Consider the following 21,738-nt stretch of genomic DNA (forward strand, 5'->3'; position numbering starts at 1 on the left):
ATGAAGGGTTTGATGGATGGATGGATGGATGGATGGATGGATGGATGGATGGATGGTTGAATGGATGGATGGATGGATAAATGGATAGATGGTTGGATGGATGGTTGGATGGATAAATGGATAAATGGATAGATGGATGGATGGATGGATGGATGGATGGATGGATGGATGGATGGTTGAATGGATGGATGGATGGATAAATGGATAGATGGTTGGATGGATGGTTGGATGGATAAATGGATAAATGGATAGATGGATGGATGGATGGATGGATGGATGGATGAATGGATAGATGGTTGGATGGATGGATGGATGAATGGATGGATGGATGGATGGATGGATATGGTATAATAGGATTAAAACCTCTCAGAATAATAAACCTCAGTGCTGACTATTTCCCTGTAACAGTGCCCCCTGGAGGCCGAGTGGTGTACAGAGACCTGTTGATTATCATCTTAAATCATACGCGTCAAACTCAAGGCCCCGGGGCCCTTACCAGCCTGTGGATGCATTATATCAGACCCCTGATGTTAAATCATATTTTCAATGTTAACAGGCAAAGTTTGACTCGTTTACCTGATACACACCTTCACACAATCCTGAGAGTTTCCACAGAACTGAAACATTACATTAAACCTACCCAAACATTAATAAACTGACAGCCAGGAAAAGATTCCACACATCTCGCGCACGTGAATGTGAATAAGCGCAGAATGTGCTGCTTTTACTGACTGTTTTACTTTCACACATCATCCTGTATCTTCTCTGTGTTTATCTTCAGTAAATATGAACAGTTTTTAACCCTCGACTTCAAACCACTGTTTTATTTTATCTCCACTATGATTGTGTTTCACACCACTAATTACCAGTTTAAACACCAGCGTGTACACTTCACGTGTGTGTGTGTGTGTGTGTGTGTGTGTGTGTGTGTGTGCAGCTGAATAAACACTGAACCCAAACGACACACTTTATTTGTGACTTTATTATTGTTTATAAAGATTTAATTCTAAAATGTATTGGATTATAGAAGTGATGTGTGAAGATGAAATACAAAATCACAGTCAAAATCCACCATCAAATAAAATAAAGAATAATTTTATTGTGTCTGTTGTTCAGTGGTTTAATCAACACACATTGTTTTAATAAAAATCATGCTAATTCTAATATTAATAATATTACAGTTTATTGTATTATAAAAAAGGAAAAGACAAATAGAAATATCATGTAAATATACATATATAAAAATAAAACCTGTAAATGTAAACATTTAGACATTTGTTCAATTCTTTAGTGTGTTAATTAGTTTCTTATTATTTAACACCTTATTAAGGAACAATGTTTAGGACCAAAAGCAGCTAAATATCAACAACTACTTTTTATTTCCTCTTCACTATTTAGTCTTTTTATTATATTTTTTTATATATTTTATTCTTTTTAATAGTTTATCCATAAAATTTAAAAGCGTAAACGATGCACCAGCACTGCTCTGTAAAACAATCATCAACTCTGAGCAGATCCAGAATCCAGAGTGAGACGGTGATTAAACACATTTCCTAATGATCTCACTGATCTCCATGCAGGATTCCTGCGTGTGGTAGAACTTCTATAGTGAATTTGTATCGAGGCACAAGATGAATTTGATGAGAAATTGAGATGAAAATAAGGAGTGAGAATGTAAACCAGCAGCAGCAGTTACTCCAACAGCTTCATTATCTATTAATAACTATTTATTTAATAAATCCACTTCTGTAAATAAACTTCAGTTCTTTCCTCTTCAGTCAGTTTCACTCTGCAAACATCAATAACAGCTTGAACTCCTCACTGCTGGGAAGTGATCATGGTAGAAGGTGATAATCAACAGTTAGGTGTGAGACCTTACACCATTCTAATGCTCTCCACTTCACCTCAGGACCTTCTTCACCTCCACATCTACACTAACATCCTGTAACACCTCACACCTCCACCTGGCTTTACTGCTCTCACTCGTTTTTCATTTTTTAATCAGTGCATTAATGTTGTTTAGTCACAAGATCAGTACAGTGCTTTAAAATGTCTCTACATCATCATCATCATCATCATCATCATCATCTTCTTCTTCTTCTTCATCTTCATCTATTCACTCCCACATGTTCTCCTCTGACAGATTCACACCTCTGTGCTGAGAGATCATGATGAGGTGCCTACAAGCTTTTGAGCAATTAATCAGTGAAAACATCATCATCACTTCATAAACGGTTTAAAGCTCCACTGATGAAAGGTTTGGATGCTCCTTGACCAACAGAGGATTCCACATGTTCCTTCCAGAAACCAGAAAGAAAAGATCAAACACGTTCTCTCTGTCTGTTTATTTATGTGTTGGCTTGTTTGTTTAATTTATCTAATTAATTAATTTCACCCTCTCAACTCTCAAGATTCATGATTGTGAGGTTCTTGTAGGTGGGGCAGTTTGTCAGGTGCTGAGGGGTGTTAAAGTTAGGGGTGATTCTGTTCATTGTGGTAAAGAATCAAGTTCCCATTGAGTCTGACCATGCCCACTGACCATACCCACTGATCATGCCCACCAAGTCTAAACACACCCACTGACCATACCCACTGACCATACCCACTGATCATGCCCACCAAGTCTAAACACACCCACTGACCATACCCACTGACCATACCCACTGATCATGCCCACCAAGTCTAAACACACCCACTGACCATACCCACTGACCATACCCACTGACCATACCCACTGACCATGCCCACTGACCATACCCACTGAGTCTAAACACACCCACTGACCATGCCCACTGACCATGCCCACTGAGTCTAAACACACCCACTGACCATGCCCACTGACCATACCCACTGAATCTAAACATTCCCACAGTCACCATCCCCGTGGAGTTTGTCCATATCACCGAGTTTCTCTCTGCACTGTAGCTTTAAGAGAAAACTCGATTCATATTTGAGAATCGACTCCCTCGATAAGGGAGTCGTTCAGAAGAGATTCGGTTCGTTAGCGATAAATAATCCCGTGTGTGTCTGAGAGAGAGAGAGAGAGAGAGAGAGAGAGAGAGAGTGTGTGTGTGTGGAGGCTGAAGCTGAAGTGTGTTTTCCACGCTGTGGATCAGAGTTTAGAGGATGGTTGTGAGGAACTTGTTCCGGGCCGTGATCATGGGTCCGCCTGGTTCCGGAAAAGGAACCGTGTCTTCCAGGATCACGGAAAGTTTCGGGCTGCAGCATCTCTCCAGCGGGGACGTGTTACGGGCCCACATCAAAGCAAAGAGCGGTGAGACACACACACACACACACACACACACACACTCTGTACTGTAACTCCGCGGTCGCGTCTCTTCCTCCTGGATCTCTACAGAAAGCTGGAATTCAGGGCATGAAGTTAAGGGTCCAAACACACAAGCACACACACGCACACACACACGCGCGGATGTAAGTGAAACAGGGCGCGTGCGTAAGGAGTTTCCATGCATTTTCTTTATTTCTTTTTACGCTTCAACCCAGTGACCTGTTTTTAATCCTGCATAGAGTAAGTGGCTGTGTGTGTGTGTGTGTGTGTGCGCGCGCTATCCTCCGCTACACGTACGCAACACTGTAGAAGTTAGAAACACACACACACACACACACACACACACTGTTGGAGATCAGACTTTCAGAGTGAAGAACTCAGACTGAGTTCTTGATGGCGTTGTTCAGATCTTTGCTGCAACAGTTCCAGCTTTTACAGTTTCACTTCCTGTTACAACTCCCTCATCTTCTGTTTACACGTCAACACACACACACACACACACACACACACACACACACACACACACACACACAATTACAAGCTGAAGGTTTGTGTATACTTGTATAATCCTGCATTACAGTTACTTCTGAGTCAAAAATTCTTAACATTTACAAACAACTCGAACAACCAACACTACAAAAATACAACAACCAGAATCCAGACAACCACCACCACCACCACAACAACAACACCAACCACCACAACAATAACAACAACAACCACCACCACCACCACAACAACCACCACCACCACCACAACAACCACCACCACCACCACAACAACAACAACAACAACAACAACCATCACTAAGTCTACTTGGCCGGACACTGCATCTACGCTTCTCAACATCACCCATTTCTCTGTAAGTGTGTGTGTGTGTGTGTGTGTGAGAGTAAGAGTGAAAATGTGTGTGTGAGTGTGTGAGTGAGTGTGTGTGTGTGTGTGTGTGTGTGTGTGTGTGTGTGTGTGTGTGTGAGAGAGTGTGAGTGAGAGAGTGTGTGTGTGTGTGTGTGAGTGAGAGAGTGTATGTGTGTTTGAGAGAGTGTGTGAGAGAGAGAGTGTATGTGTGTGTGTGTGTGTGTGTGAGAGTGTGAGTGAGTGTGTGTGTGTGTGTGTGAGAGAGAAAGAGTGTGTGTGTGAGTGTATGTGTGAGAGAGAGTCTGTGTGTGAAAGAGAGTGTGTGTGTGTGTGTGTGTGTGTGTGTAGAAAGCAGGAGGAATGTCTCTGCTACATGTTTTGAGTTTGTTTGATTGAGACAGAAACACTGTGACCTCGTTCTCCTGCTGCAGGAGGCGGATTAGATGTCGAGTCTGAGTCTCAGATCAGACCTGCTCTGTGTCTGAGTGAATGATTAACCCCTTTACACTCACCTTCAGGAGAGCTGAAGGAGTTTTAGTTTTCCACCAGCGCACACTCACGTGTACACACACACACACACACACACACACACACACACACACACACACACACACACACACACACGACAGGAAGTCATTTAAATATGATTAAATAATTATTTTAATGTTGTGAATAAAATCAAGAAATCTTTCAATAAAATTCAAACCGGAACTGTTTATTTATTTATTTATTTGCTTTATGCTGGAAAACAATCTGCTAATAAATAAATAAGATTTTGTTAGTAAAACTTTACTTTGTATAAATGTTTCATATTTATTAATAATTAATATTTCTGTATGAAGCGCTGAAGCAGTTTATTAAAAGCCTGAAGGAAATCATTAACCTCACTGCAGGAGCCACACCAACACCGAGTTCTCACAAGGACAGCAAGAGTGTGTGTGTGTGTGTGTGTGTGTGTGTGTGTATATTTATATGGCAGACGCCTTATTAGGAGTGACTGAACTAAGTCATACAGCTGAGCAGTTGTGGGGTTAAGGGCCTTGCTCAGGGGCCCAAGAGTGGCTGAGATTTGAACTGCTGACCTTTGGATCCAATTCTTTAAGCACCAAGTTCCCACCCCCCCCACAGAAACAGCTGGAGTTCTCTTTATAAACGGGGAAAACAGTCCTCTTCCCTCTCAGGAACAATAAAATACTGAGTGAGGATGTTGATTAGTTTCCTGTAACAGCATGTGAGCAGTTACGCTGCTGTAGACTTTAATCACCAGCACATCTGTTCATAGTTTATTCTGTAATGGTTTATAATTATGTTACACACAAGTAAACATTTTTCAGTAAAACGATTTTTTCCTGTTTAAAGTTTATAAAAAAGGATTAGTTCCTGTTGCCGCTTATGTTACAGCACCTATAAACACTCAGTGGTGTATTCCAGCTTTATCTCTGGAGACTCCTCCACGGAGAACTTCACTGTTGTTATGCAAACGATAATGAATTAGGAATAAGGGCATTAATATAAACCTGCACTGCTGTCAGAGCCGCTCTTACAGAGAATTCATCATCGCCTTCTGACCAATAGGGACGCAGCATTCAGCAGTGTGGGGTATGAATTTATGTAGATTTCACTGATGTTCTATAGCTGTAAAATGATTGTGTGTGTGTGTGTGTGGAGCTGATTGTGTGTTTATTTGGGGTTCTGTACAGAACTGGGTCTCCTGATGAAGTCATGTATAGATCAGGGTCAGCTGGTTCCTGATGACGTCATCTCGCGCCTTATCCTGGCCAGCCTTCGAGACATGGGGCAGAGCAGCTGGCTGTTAGATGGTAACACACTCTCACACACTCATGCCATCATCACACCATCACCATCATCATCACACCATCACCATCATCACACTATCATCATCATCACACCATCATCACACCATCACCATCATCACACCATCACACCATCACCATCATCACACAATCACCATCATCACACCATCACACCATCACCATCATCACACCATCACCATCATCACACCATCATCACACCATCACACCATCACCATCATCACACCATCACCATCATCACACAATCATCATCATCACACCATCACCATCATCATCATCACACTATCATCACACCATCACTATCATCACACCATCACCATCATCATCACACCATCACCATCATCACACCATCACCATCATCACACCATCATCACACCATCATCATCATCACATCATCACACCATCACCATCATCACACCATCACCATCATCATCATCATCACACCATCACCATCATCACCATCATCACACCATCACCATCATCACAATCACCATCATCACACCATCACCATCATCACACCATCATCACCATCACCATCATCACACCATCACCATCATCACACCATCATCACACCATCACCATCATCACACCATCACACCATCACCATCATCACACCATCACCATCATCACACAATCATCATCATCACACATCACCATCATCACACCATCATCACCATCATCACACACCATCATCATCACCATCATCATCACTATCATCACCATCACCATCACCATCATCATCATCACACCATCATCATCATCACACCATCACCATCATCACACCATCACCATCATCACACCATCATCACACCATCACCATCATCACACCATCACACCATCACCATCATCACACCATCACCATCATCACATCATCATCATCACACCATCATCACCATCATCACACCATCATCATCATCATCACACCATCACCATCATCACACTATCATCATCATCACCATCACATCATCATCACACCATCACCATCATCACACCATCATCACACCATCACCATCATCACACCATCACCATCATCACACCATCATCACACCATCACCATCATCACACCATCACCATCATCACACCATCATCACACCATCACCATCATCACACCATCACACCATCACCATCACACCATCACCATCATCACACAATCATCATCATCACACCATCACCATCATCACACCATCATCATCATCATCATCATCATCATCACATCATCACACCATCATCATCATCATCATCATCACCATCACCATCATCACACAATCATCATCATCACACCATCACCATCATCACACCATCATCATCACACCATCACCATCATCATCATCACACCATCACCATCATCACATCATCACACCATCATCATCATCACACCATCACCATCATCACACCATCATCACACCATCACCATCATCACACCATCACCATCATCACACATCATCATCACACCATCATCATCACACCATCATCATCATCATCACCATCATCACACCATCATCATCCATCACCATCATCACACCATCATCATCATCACACCATCATCACCATCACCATCATCACACCATCATCACACCATCACCATCATCACACCATCACCATCATCACACCATCACCATCATCATCACACCATCACTATCATTACACCAACATCACACCATCGCCATCATCACACCATCATCACACCATCACCATCACCATCACCATCATCACACCAACATCACACCATCACTATCATCACACCAACATCACACCATCATCACACCATCACCATCATCACACCAACATCACACCATCACCATCATCACACCATCATCACACCATCATCACACCATCATCACACCATCATCACACCATCATCACACCATCATCACACCATCACCATCATCACACCATCATCACACCATCACATCACACCATCATCACACCATCATCACACCATCATCATCACCATCATCACCATCATCATCACACCATCACCATCATCACACCAACATCACACCATCACCATCATCACACCATCATCACACCATCATCACCATCACACCATCACACCATCACTATCATCACACCAACATCACACCAACATCACACCATCATCACCATCATCACACCAACATCACACCATCACCATCATCACACCATCATCACACCACCATCACCACACCACCATCACACTCTCTCTCTCTCTCTCTCTCTCTCTCTCTCTCTCTCTCTCTTTCTTTATCTCTCTGTAGGTTTTCCACGGACGGTGGTGCAGGCTGAGAGTTTGGACAGCGTCTTCACTGTGGACACAGTTATTAACCTGGACGTTCCATTTGAGACGATTAAGGAGCGTCTAACATCTCGCTGGGTTCATCTGTCCAGCGGCCGAGTCTACAACATCGACTTCAACCCTCCCAGAATCCCGGTGAGAGAGAGTGTGTGAGTGTGTGTGTGTGTGAGTGTGTGTGAGTGTGAGTGTGAGTGTGTGTGTGTGAGTGTGTGTGTGTGTGTGTGTGTGTGTGTGTGTGAGTGTGTGTGTGTGAGTGTGAGTGTGTGTGTGAGTGTGTGTGTGTGTGTGTGTGTGAGTGTGTGTGTGTGTGTGTGTGTGTGTGTGTGTGTGTGGGATCACCCGCCCCGATTACACACACATCACACTCATTGATTTCTGAGCTGCTGATGAGGTCACTGAAGGAGACGAGACAGAGGGCGACTGTCATTCAGACTTTGTCCTTCTTCTGAAAGGGTTAAAGCTTATTGTCTAATGAGTGAATAGACGAGGAAACACGTCACCACAGAGTTCAGTCACGTGATCTTCTGGGTCGATGCGGCTTTGATGATGCATACAAACAAACAAACAAACAAACAAAATTTAGAAATAAATGATACAATAAACAAATCACAATTAATTTCAATTAAAAACCTAATAACTAATAATAGCAAAATAACTTTTATTAAAGAAAAATAACAAACCTGTTTGTTTGTTTGTTTGTTTGTTTGTTTTATATCTTTAATTGTTCTCACAGAGCCGCTCAGATACGTGACGTTTCGACACGTCATTACAGAAATGCGGTTTATTTTCTTTCAAAAAAACAAACAAAAATCTGTGACATAAACGTGTACGCAGCAGAATTCCAGAGCAGATTTACGTCACGTGACGAGCGAGAGGCCGAGCCGGAGCTCCTGAGTCGGTTTAAAGGTCACCTTCGAGAAACAACCGTCTCTGTTTTATAGAGTCAGAGTGCAGGCTGAAGTGTGCGTGTGTGTGTGCGTGCGTGTGTGCATGTGCATGTGCGTGTGTGCGTGTGTGTGTGTGTGTGTGTGTGTGTGTGCGTGTGTGTTGCGTTTTAAAGCGACAGGAAGCTCGTCTCTCCTCATACTGTAATTCACAAGAGCATTAAGTGGCTTTAAAATGAATGAGTGATTTTATTGATAAATTTACTTGCAGTCGGAAAAAAGCCACAGGGGAAAAAAGTTTATTTCAAAAAAGTTTTTATTAAAGAGATTTTTGATCCTCACTATAAATTAGTGGAAGATTTCGGGCATTAATGAGGAAGTTAATAAGATTTATGACATTAAATTGAAATCCGTTATAATTATTATTTTGGAAATATTTCTGCTGCTGTTTTGTTTAATAAATGACGAACTCTGAGGAATACAGTTCAGTACAGCTGCAGTGGGACAGAGTTCACTGTGCGCTGAGACTGAAACGAATGGAAACGTGTCACTGAGTGTTTTTTGTCGTGTTATTAGTCGTGTTATTTGTCGTGTTATTTGTCGTGTTATTTGTCGTGTTATTTGCGCTTCCTGGCAGCTCGCTGCAGACGACCTCGTTTCTGTCGTCTGTAAGTTGCAGCTATTTCAGGATCTGAACTCACGCCAGGTTTGTGCAGGAGACTGATATGAGATGATCTGGGTGTGGAGAGAAGTGTGGGATCGACGTGAGGGCGTCGACTCGAACCGTTACTGCAGAACACAACACACATGACCTTAAAAAGTGCACACACACTCGCAGACACAATCTGGAGAACAAAAGCAGAAAAATGATCAATAATAAATTATTTGTATTTGACTACGACTCTGTATGTCTGTGAGTGTTGATGATTAAAGGATCATGGCTGATTGTGTGTGTGTGTGTGTGTGTGTGTGTGTGTGTGTGTGTGTGTGTGTGTGCAGGGTCTTGATGATGTCACTGGTGAGCCGTTGACGCAGCGGGATGACGACACGCCTGTAACAGTGAGCCGCAGACTGAAGGCGTATGAAAACCAGACTCAACCGGTTCTGGAGTATTATAGGTAGGTGGTGAGGACGGGATGCCATTACTTACGAGCAGCTACAACTGCAGTGTGTATCATTACACAGGGGTCCTAGGGCACTGAGTATTGAAAAGTATTTGTTTCTGGACTAATGTCCAAATCGTTTTTCTGAAATATCACATTAAGTATTTATCAAACGAATCCAGATACAACTGTGTTTTTGTCTAAAAACGTTTCCCAAAAACTTCTCGTCCACACTGAAACGTCTGACACGTCTGAAACGTCTGAAACGCTCACGTCCCTGAACCGCGCGTGAGCAAAACACAAGATGCTTCGACTCGCGTCATTTCCACCTGCTGTTTATTTACTTTCTGGCTCTTTGAAACGTCGCAGCGACGTCTAAAGACACGTCATCGTATTCAGAAGCCTCTGTTTTCACGCCCAGTGACGTCGCGACGTGAAGACTGCCTTTAATTCATCCACTCTGTAGAGCGTTTTCACAAAGCTGCCAAAAGATCAGCACTAGACCGGATCTGCACAGCTCTGATTGGTTGGTACATTGTGAGGCAGCAGTTGCCATGACGGTACAGCGCCCCCTACTGGAGACTAAACACATGGAAAACATCAGAGATTGTAACGTAACACGTGTTCAGATGTTAAATATGGTCTTCAAAATCTTCAGGGAAGTCCACATATGAGTCTGGAAAAGTCTGGAAAATCTGAACCTTGAATACACTAATGCTGTGTGTGTGTGTGTGTGTGTGTGTGTGTGTGTGTGTGTGTGTGTGTGTGTGTGTTTTACAGGAGTAAAGGTGTTCTGGCGACGTTCAGTGGAACAGAAACCAATAAGATCTGGCCTCATGTTCTCACGTTCCTCACCAAGAAAATCCCACAGAGTCAGCAGGCCCGAGGAGGGGGCGGGGCTTAAACACGTCGCGGCGCAAACAATTCCGTTTCGTCTGGATTTTTGTTTTTCACGAAAAAACGATCACACCGGATTTTTGGACACACTTTTATTTTTTAATCGTAGACTTAAAATCTGGAAGTAGATTTTAGACTTTAATCCGAGCAGATCTCCACAATCACCTGTAGACCCAAATAACCTACATTTTAATACTTTTATTCTCGTTTTCATCACAAGAACCTTAATTTTATTCACTTGAATTTTTTAACTCATGCACACACACACACACACACACACACACACACACACACACACGCATTAACTTGTACATTCCCTTTCAAGTTTTAGAGGCCTTAACAATTTTATGTCTAATAATGAGAGGAAAAGATTGAATGGGAATAAATAAAGTGTAGATGAATAATGTTCTAAATCTAGAATAATAAAAAGAAAAATCATGCACAGGAAGTGAAAAGGTGAGAAAAGAATTTTCAGAAGACTGAATAATGAAATGATAAATCTCAGTATTCCACTGCACAGGTATGAACACGTTCTGCATTAAAGCGCGGAGGAGAAGAATGAGAGAAAGATGCGTGTCGAACACGTGACACGTGAATCTGGAAAACAAAGAGGAGTGTTTTAGTGCTAAAACGTTTTCCAGATTCTTTCAAATGACCAGAGATTGTACACGTTTTTCCAGCAGAATCACGTCATCGCTTTCACGTGTGAACCTCAGTTCGTTTCAGAAATCCTCTTTATACAGAGTTCAGAAGAAGAACTGATTTTGTACACAGTTTTGTATCGACAGGAAATGAAATAATGTTTGTAAAAATATATTCACGTTTATTATTAACGCTTTCACGTCATCGACACTGATGAGAAATAAATAATGAAATGAGGAAAATTCTATTTTGTGAGTTTCTATTTCTCGGTCACTCCGTGTTTTTGTCCTGTTGTGTTGTGTGTGTTATGAGATGTTCCTCTGCTCCTCCTGGTTTGGACCAGTGGTTATCAGTTACCCGAGCAGCATTTCCCATCAGCTCTGATCTTCTCCACAAACCTTCAACAACAATCTGCTTTTTGTTTTGCTCTCAGGATCAGAACGAGCGCCTGCAAGATGTTTTTTGTTTTTCACACCAGTCAGTTTAGAGACTAACTGTATGAGCGAAAATCCATGCAGCTGAAGATCCTCACCATCACCATCATCATCTGAAAATACTCAACCTGGCACCAAATCCAGGACCCTCGTGTTGGATCTGGATGACTTTACCCGAAACCTGGAAGTGACTTTAAAGCAGTAAATGAATCAGACTCAGACTCTGTTTATTACTGAGAGAACGTCACAATCAGACCAGGTGCTCTGGGACACGTGTCTGATCGGGTTCCTCCTGCATGATTTCCAGTTTACACGTCAAGCGCTGGAGCTCGTGGAGATCTGCTTCCGTGATGGAGGACGGAGTGGATCAGGACCTGGGGTTCTGCACAGACAAACAAAACACTGACACAAAAACCAGCAGTTCATCAACCAGACCACCGTTTCTACACACCACGTATCCAAAAAAAAATTGTTTCTGCAAAAGTATTGGGACACTGGACTTTTCCAGCCATATGACGTTCTTCTCCAAACTTTGAAAACACACACACACATCTCAGACGTCTTTGACTGCTGCATGACATTTTGCCTTCGCCTAAACTAGGTGACCCAAACCTGCTCGAACAGAACACTGGCCCAGTTTACAAAGCCACTCCATGAAAACCTTCTGCTATAGTGCTCCAAACCTGAACCTCCTCAACTCCATCAATACATGACTTTACTAACATCCTTGTGGCTGAATAACCGTCCCAAAAAAATCCAGTGGAACATCTTCCCAGAAGAGTGGAGATGTATTACAGCACACGGAGATGGAATGTGGAATGGGATGATTTAAAGGAAGATACCAGGTGATCACTAAAGTTTTATAAAGCGGAAACAGAACATGCTGGAGGTTTGTTCATCTCCTCACATGGACATACTGCAGTCACTCGAGTTCTCCTCTGATGTGTCCTTCAGACTACAGACTTTATTCTGAAATCCACTGCTTCTCCATGAAAGTTCACAGGAAGGATCGAGGAAGCGGTACGAGTCGCTCTGGAGCTGTAACGCTGATGGAACCCACAGCAGTGATCGTGTAGAGAGATAGATAGAAAGAGAGAGAGAAAGAGAGAGAGAGAGAGAGAGAGAGAGAGAGATCATCTGTTCATAATTTACTGCTTTAATTCACTTCGTGGCACCAAAATAAACAGTAAAAGTGGAAGGCGTGAGTTTTATTCTTCAACACGGCTGGTGATTAACATCCATCAGCTGAAGATGGAAATAAAGCATAGAGAAGCTCACAGGACACGGTGCATAGATCTCACACTAGCTCTGGGGTGTGTGTGTGTGAGAGAGAGAGCTCTACGCATCATTTTTTGGCCGTATTAAACACTGTGTGAACGTAGTAATCTAATTCCACAGAAGGGGGTAGAAGAGAGACAGATGGAAGGCTGAAGGGAAGAGAGAGAGGGGGCGTGAGAAAGAGAGAGATGGAAGGCTAAAGGGAAGAGAGAGATAGAGAGAGATGGAAGGCAAAAGGGAAGAGAGGGGGCACGAGAAAGAGAGAGATGGAAGGCTAAAGGAGAGAGAAATAGAGAGAGGGGAGAGAAAAAGAGATAGAAAGAGAGAGAGAGAGAAAAGAGATGGAAGGCTAAAGGAGAGAAATAGAGAGAGAGAGAAAGAGAAAGAAAGAGAGAGAGAGAGATAGATGGAAGGCTAAAGGGAAGAGAGAGAGAGAGAGAGAGAGAGTTGGAAGGCTAAAGGAGAGAGAAATAGAGAGAGGGGAGAGAGAAAAAGAGAGAGAGAGAGAGAAAAGAGATGGAAGGCTAAAGGAGAGAGAGAGAGAGAGAGAGAGAGAGAGAGAGAGAGAGAGAGTGAGGGAGAGAGAGAGATGTGAAACACACCCCACTCTGAGGTTCAGGCTATGATTAGATCTCGGCTCTGGTTTTTTAATTTAAATACGATATCTGATCTCCACTGACTCGGACTCGGGCTGTGGCTCAAAATATTTCAGCAGCATAAACATTTTGCACTAAAGAGCAAAAAATAATAAAATTATTAATGAGGTTTATTTGCCCTGTAATGCATTTTAGATTTGAAAAAGGAAAAATAAATCTATTAAATACATAAAATGCACTGCGTGGGAAATAATCACCATTAACTCTTTCCTCCATCACAACTTATACAGAGAAAACTCAATTAAACGAGAAAAAAAAAGCTGAACCCACTGATTTCCTTTTCCTGCCTTTGGATATAAAATGCACTAGACGGTTTTTCATGGTGGGGTGGGAGCAGTGGGAATTCTTTCTATCAGGCGTTTAATATTTAATAATTTTAGGAGAAAAAAAAAAATGAAGAAAGAATAAGTCAAAATTAATGTTTTGAAATATTAAATGTGCGCGAGTAAACGTCAGTGATGCATTTTATGTTAAAAGTATAAATAAAGGGGAAATTATTTGGAAAGATTGTGGAAATTTCACGTTAAAGACGTTTTTCATGTCTGAAAAAAGCTGACCTTTCTTTAAAAAAAAAAAAAAAAGCTATCAATCTGTCCATCAATCAGTGTCTCTGTGCCGTCTCCACATCGCCCCGGAAACGTAACAAACACGTGCAGAAAAATACCTCGTCCTATCTGTTTTATACACTCAACTCGCAATCAGATATAAAGTGCAGCACACGTTCACAAGTGATCCAAAACAAACAAACAAACAAAGTCTCTGATGGCAGCCGTTGCCCCTCTTTCTCTTCCTCTCCTTCTTCATTTCCTTTTCTTCTTACTCATCTTCCTCTTCCATTCATCATTTCCTCCATCTCCTCCTCCAGGATGAAGGCAATGCTCACTTGTCTGATCTTCCTCCTTTTCTCCCTCCTCTTCTCCCTGTTCCTCCTCCCCTCTGACAGCATGAAGGTCTCTTTTTCACTCGTCTGATCTTCACGTGATGTTCATTTAAACTTCAACCTCATCGTCCTGAACTCGAGTGAGAGATGCCATGTGTGTGTGTGTGTGTGTGCTTGTTAGGACGTCTCCATCATTCTCTGATCTTCTGTGTCCTCATCTTTAGAGCCCCGCCCAAAATGTGAACAAAGCCCCGCCTCCAAACACCGCTTTATATGATACTCAGCCACCTGAGAGAGAGAGAGAGAGAGAGAGAGAGAATGTGTTCAATCACAGTGCTGTTGAATTCTGATTGGTCAGAGTTATTAAAACAGGCATTAATAATCAAACACAGAAAACAATGTTCTCATATCGCTGTACAATATCGATATCATCTGGATGGAGGAAAGTAGCGTGATGTGATGTGATGTGATGTCGCACACCCCTAGTGTGTACCTGTGGGTTCATGGTGCTGAGAACGTTCTGCAGGATGTGCATGTCCTGTGACTGGATACACGCCTTCAGTTCCTGTGGGGGAAAAAAGAAAAGATCAAACATGTGACAGCAGTAATACCATTAGTACCTTATCAGCATGTGTGTGTGTGTGTGTGTGTGTGTGTGTGTGTGTGTGTGTGTGTGGTGGTATACACTCACAGGAGGCAGAGACTCCAGCACTTCTTTAGGGTTGAGTCTGCACGTGCTCGGTACGCCCTGCTGCTGCTCCGGGGATCTGGGCGTGTCTGCTCTGGGCGTAGTGGAGTACTCCCTCACCCGGTGTTTAAAGGCCTCGAGCTCAGTGTGGAAGACGTCCAGATACCCCTCCTGTCCCGCCTTAAAAAAACAAAAACACACTTAAGCTGAAATAAATAACTCAAAAAGAATTCATTGTTTTCTTGAAGGTCTCTGAAAGCACTTTTGATCTAGGGATGAACTCCAAAAATCAAACAGCACACCAGAGCAGATCTCCTGAAACATACATGAGACAGGTTTCTGTTCGGATCACGAGCACCTGGTACTCCTGCTGTATCAATAATGTTTAAATAAACACAGGATATCTGACAAGGTCCCTGTGCACATGCACATGAAGACATGCTTCTGCCAAGTATGGAGTGGAAAAACTCAAGTGTCCTGCACAGAGCCATGACCTTGCTTCACTTCGCTACACAATCATTGCTGAATGAATAATCCCTAGTCATGCTCCGAAATCTAGAGGAAAGTCTTTCAGAAAAGTGGAGCTTATTATAACAGCAAAGAGGTGAATACATCTGGAATGAGACGTTTAATCAGCACGTACAGGCGTGTGAGAGGTGCACATACTTTTGTCCATACAGTGTATATGCAACGAGTGGACACTTAAAAAAAAATAGAAAACTATTTACAGTGGAAGTGGAAGCCCTGTTCTGTCCCCTAGTGGTCATCTCATTGCATTACAGTTTAAAGGCTTCACACTACTTTTGCACCAGGGTTCTAGCAGGGTTCTAGCAAGGCCCGGCTTTAAAATCAATTGGGTCTAAAAAAAATTCAAAAACAGCCTTCAAACTTCACAACACACTAAACACACAGGACAGAACTTTAGCACAAGACAGATTAAGCGAGGACATGTTTGGAATGTTTATGCAGAGTGTGTGTGTGTGTGTGTGTGTGTGTGTGTGTGTGTGTTAGTTACTTTGGCTTTGTGGAAGAACTGTCTAAAGCAGAAGCGAGGATCCTGCTGCACACTTCGGCCCATCTCCAAAATAAACTGCATGACTACAGCCTGGTGTGCGACCTGCTCCATCAGAGCTTCCTTCTGACAGATGGAAAGAGAACACACACACACACACACACACACACACACACACACACACACACACACACACACTATCACCAACCTGTGTAATAACCATCTCATGGCCTTTCTTAAGCAGTACAGCTGCAGAACCAAAGAACAGCTGGTCACTACATCAAAAGGCTTTCAATAATGTGTTGCTATAGCAACTACTCACCCTTCAATCAACACGCTCTCTTTGTGGGGTTTGAATGATCATATTATTGTCATATCATTGTTCATCCACCCAAATCCCAAACTGTTTTTCACTCATAGACCCTGATTCGAGATCCAGCTACTCCACAGTGTACACTTACACATGTAGGCATCCTATCTAGGGAGCAGAACGATTTGAGACGCACCCCTGAATACTTATTCCATCTGAAATAACATAAGGCGTCCACAAATTATCTTTTTTTTTTTCTATTTAAAATAAAGCCTTTTTATTTTTATTTCTAAAATAAATATTGATATCAATATTAATACACACATTTAAAAGATTTTTACTTTATTGCTAACAAAAAAAAAAATACTTTGGGGGTTTTAGAGTTTTTATAAATCCCCCCCAAAAAACGAGAACGTTTTTAAAGGTCGTTTTTCCACACCGCCTGCACGCAGCCCAGGCAATGCTGCTCTGTGATTGGTGGAAATCACACAACCTCATAAATTATTCATGTAGAGCCAAAATGTTTCACTTTCTGCCATATGTTTTTTTTTTTTTTTTAATAAAAACTGTATTTACCTTTTCAGCATAGAGACGAAAGCACCATAAGATCAGGTAGTTTGCTGTTTCCTCACAGATCAGGTGGGGCGACTGGGCTAGAAAATGCTGACTGTCATCCCATCTCCTCAACATCCCTGACACCCAAGAACACAAAGCATGTGAAGTCACAATCACCACAATCTGATTGGTCAGAAATTCAGCTTTATATTTACATGCTCCCTCACTCTTATACGTTACGGTTTCCATAGTAACGGAAACCTTCTGCAGGGACGGTCAAAAGCTAAATCAAGGCTAATAATAAAGGTGTTGTTTAACACAAGTAAAAGGTATAATGGTTGCCATGGTGATGATTTTTGGTTAGGGGATATTTAACATGTATGGAAGGAGTCTCCAGTGTCAGAAAAAGAAGAAAGATGCAGAAAGGTTCATCAATCAGCAGTGGAGGATGAAGAACACAAAACATGTAGTAGATAAAGTAGAGACACTCAGTAAAATGTGACTCCAGTAAAAATGTCCATTAAACGTTCACTTGAGTACATTTAAAGGTAAAACTTCTGTACTTTTACTCAAGTGTCCAAAGTAGTGATTTATTATAACTCTAATGTTCCTGTGATCATTTTTATCACAAGATTCTTCACTTAATCACCTCAGTTTCTGTGTAAAGACTCGAATGTGACTCTCAGCACACTGATCTATTAATAGAATGATATTAATGACTCAAACACTGATTGATTTCTATTACAATCATCATGAACCCAAAACCTTCTTTAATAATAACGTGTAAACGAGGTCACGTGTGTGGTGGTGAGTTCGAGTCTGGAGTTTCTTCATCATTTATTTCTCTCTAAATGTTCTGCTTGATGATAAACTGATGCTGAACTGTATGTTGGTGATCAGTAGATACACCAAGCACCAGTGGTGGTTCCAGCTCGAATAGCGCCCCCTGGGTGACCCACGCCATGACCCAATGTCTACCCCATTGATTAGTTTCAGCTTTGAAAAGCTCGTCTCTGCTTCAGCTTCCGTCACTGGATGAGTAGACCATGTTCTCAGAGCAGTCCACAAATTTGAAGACGTTTATAAACTCCATTTCATGTATAAATACCACCATAAATACATTTATGTCCATAAACTTTAGGCCTTGTAATGTATTACAAAAACAGTAATCTGGAAAGTGTTTGTAGAACAGAACTGATTTAAGAAAATAAATAAATAAATAAATGAATAAATAAATAAATAAACAACGTCTCAGAAATTCTGGTCTGTACTCAGCTCACCAAAATGTTTCAGTTCCTCCTCGTGGCGTTGGACGAACGTTAAGCTCTTGTCATAATCCATCTCCATCCCCCTGGGCTTGGGATCATTTATGATGCTCTGGCGGGTGAACACAAAAATATTAGCACCCCATCAGCACAACAGCATACAGACGGTTTATTTATCTTGTATATAACACACGTTCAAGAAACTCCCATTAATTCCCATTAAAACGATGCTCTAATCACTAATTTTTTATTTTCTCTCTTTTCCGTTTTGTCTTTCTTCTTCTTTTTGTTTTAATTCTTATAGTTATAGTTTTCTTGGCTCAACAGTGGATATTATATAATTAAACCACAGAAAGTGCAAATAATTATCATATATGACTTTTACAAAAAATTTAATTTAGAAATATTTTGTATTAACTTTTTTTATTTATTCAAATGTTCTCCTTATAGTCATTTATTTCTTAAAGAATATAAATAGGCTAAAAATAAGAAATGGTAATTCCAGATAAAATAATCCATAGTAATAATTATACAATTGTTTTTTTTTTTTTTATAAATCTTTTTGTAAACTTAAAACATTTTAAAGCTTTTATTTAATTGATCTGTTTACTGCATAGAGAAGAAAAAGTTATACAATAAAAACAAAAAATACAAAGATTTATTTTGTTCTTATATGAACGCTAGTAGAAGGAGAGTTTGTGTGTTCGCGTGTGTGTGTGCGTGTGTGTGTGTGTGTGTGTACTTTGTTGAAGCCGCGTTGCCCCTGGTCCGGCCCGAGTGTGGGGCTCCAGCGTGAGTCCAGCATGCTCTCCTTCCTCCTCCACTCCTCCTCGATCTGAGAGAGATGAGCGGAGGAAGCGAGCGCTCGGGCCCGGGCCTGTTCCACTGACTCAGAACCGTGCAGCTCCAGACCACAGAGCTGGTCCTGAGCCTCCACCAACTGCCAACTGGACACGATGGAGGCCTTCACACACCGCTGCTGTCTCTCACACAGAGACGCCATGCTCTCGTCCACACTGACCTAGGAGAGAGAGAGAGAGAGAGTGAGACAGAGAGAGTGAGAGAGAGAGAGAGAGAGTGTGAGACAGAGAGAGTGAGAGAGAGAGAGAGCGTGTGAGAGAGAGAGAGAGAGAGAGCGTGTGAGAGAGAGAGAGAGAGAGAGTGAGAGAGAGAGAGAGAGTGAGAGAGAGAGAGAGAGGTGAGAGAGAGAGAGTGAGAGAGAGAGAGAGTGAGAGAGAGAGAGAGAGAGAGAGAGAGAGTGTGAGAGAGAGAGAGAGAGTGTGAGAGAGAGAGAGAGAGAGAGAGAGAGAGGCTATAACATGGCTTATGACTGTGATATAGAGACTCAGTGTCGAACCTTCACTCACAACTAACTCACTATTTATTCTGGGACACGACTGGTCAGAAAATAGATGCTGATGCTGTTGGGGATTTCCCTTCATCAGGATCACACACACACGCACGCACGCACACACACGCACACACACACACACAAATCAGGTAGGAGTTTAGGAATAGAGAATATGGAGTATGTTAGTGTGTGTGTATAGAGAATGATAAATCAGTATTAAAATGACGTCACAGCGCAGTAAACGCAGTAATGTGTGATGTCACAGGGCAGTAAACACAGTAATGTGTGATGTCAGTGCAGTAAACACAGTATTGTGTGATGTCACAGTGCAGTAAACACAGTAATGTGTGATGTCACAGTGCAGTAAACACAGTAATGTGTGATGTCACAGTGCAGTAAACGCAGTAATGTGTGATGTCACAGTGCAGTAAACACAGTATTGTGTGATGTCACAGTGGGCCATTTCCAATCGATCTGTTCAAACTAATAAAACTCGGGTTGTCTGATGTTAAATGAAAGACAATGAGGATTGTGTGGACAGGAGGATATAGAAGATGATAGGAGATGGTGTCTAAAAGCGGAATGAAACTTTGTGTGTATTATAGTTATGGGATTAGAATAAAGTTTGCTAGCTGAGGTGTGATGCTAACTCCATCACAAACACTGCAAGATCAGGAACTCACGAGCTATCTGAGAATTTCATGTAATATCGGGATCAGAATGAACACGTGTTGGTTTTCATTTCAGTTTATAATGTGTGTGTGTGTGTGTGTGTGTGTATGTGTGTGTGTATGTGTGTGAAACTAGCTCCTGAGGGGGAGTGAACTTACCTCAGGCTAGCTTAGCTAACTTTAGCGCAGGTGAATCGGTTTGAAATAAGGAACTACGTGTATCATCGTGTTCAAATGTAAAATAAAGCAGTTTGTGTGAACTTTATGATAATAAAATGACTCGGTTTGTGAAAGTTGTTACCTCGTCATGTCGGCTTTGGTTGTCACTCGTGCAGCGGTTCTCCTCAGAAGGAGGTAACTTCTTGGCACCACCGTTCATAAACCACTCCATCTTCAGGTTTTTATCGTCCTGGAAACTTCTCGTGGTGTTAATAATCCCAGAAAGTCCCAATTAAACTCAGAAAGCACGCAAACGCGGACATATTTCGGGCTTCAGAACCTCGCCGTCACTGTACCCCCTCATGTAATAACAGTAGGGCTGCGTCTCAAACCGCAGCTTATTGGACTCTCTATTGTGTGACGTAGTGCGCAGAATCCGCTATCTCACACCCTGCGTAGTCCGCATGCGCACACTCTGGGAAGTTGGTTCAGGATGCGGCCTTGTGGCGACGCGGAGAACGAGTTCGATTCCGATTCCGCAAGTCATGCGGCAGCCCTAAAACTTTTATTTTATAATCAGTGGGAATATTTAATGCACATTCTCCTGAAACGTGGTTGTACTCTTAGAAACACTTAGAGAAAAACGGTAGCGAAATTGTGTGCGATTAAAAACAACAATTCCACTCATCACAACCATGC

At 42.0% G+C, this 21,738-nt stretch overlaps 2 protein-coding genes across 2 annotated transcripts; one reads left to right on the plus strand and one right to left on the minus strand.

Annotated features, from left to right (window-relative positions):
• Window positions 1-3,023: 3,023 nt before the first annotated feature.
• On the plus strand, window positions 3,024-12,022 carry ak3 (adenylate kinase 3). The gene is made up of 5 exons (XM_046860426.1): window positions 3,024-3,274; window positions 5,848-5,967; window positions 8,217-8,389; window positions 10,138-10,256; window positions 11,022-12,022. Exons 1-5 carry the CDS (start codon window positions 3,127-3,129, stop codon window positions 11,143-11,145), a joined length of 684 nt encoding a protein of 227 aa, XP_046716382.1. The 5' UTR covers window positions 3,024-3,126; the 3' UTR covers window positions 11,146-12,022.
• Window positions 12,023-14,240: 2,218 nt separating this feature from the next.
• cdc37l1 (cell division cycle 37-like 1) lies at window positions 14,241-21,422 on the minus strand. Its single transcript, XM_046860875.1, has 8 exons — window positions 21,182-21,422; window positions 19,601-19,879; window positions 18,874-18,970; window positions 17,615-17,730; window positions 16,732-16,854; window positions 15,720-15,896; window positions 15,522-15,593; window positions 14,241-15,316 (listed from the first exon to the last, which is right to left on the minus strand). Exons 1-8 carry the CDS (start codon window positions 21,269-21,271, stop codon window positions 15,206-15,208), a joined length of 1,065 nt encoding a protein of 354 aa, XP_046716831.1. The 5' UTR covers window positions 21,272-21,422; the 3' UTR covers window positions 14,241-15,205.
• Window positions 21,423-21,738: the final 316 nt, after the last annotated feature.

Source organism: Silurus meridionalis, chromosome 11 (genome assembly GCF_014805685.1).
Source record: "Silurus meridionalis isolate SWU-2019-XX chromosome 11, ASM1480568v1, whole genome shotgun sequence".
NCBI classification, from domain to species: Eukaryota; Metazoa; Chordata; class Actinopteri; order Siluriformes; family Siluridae; genus Silurus; species Silurus meridionalis.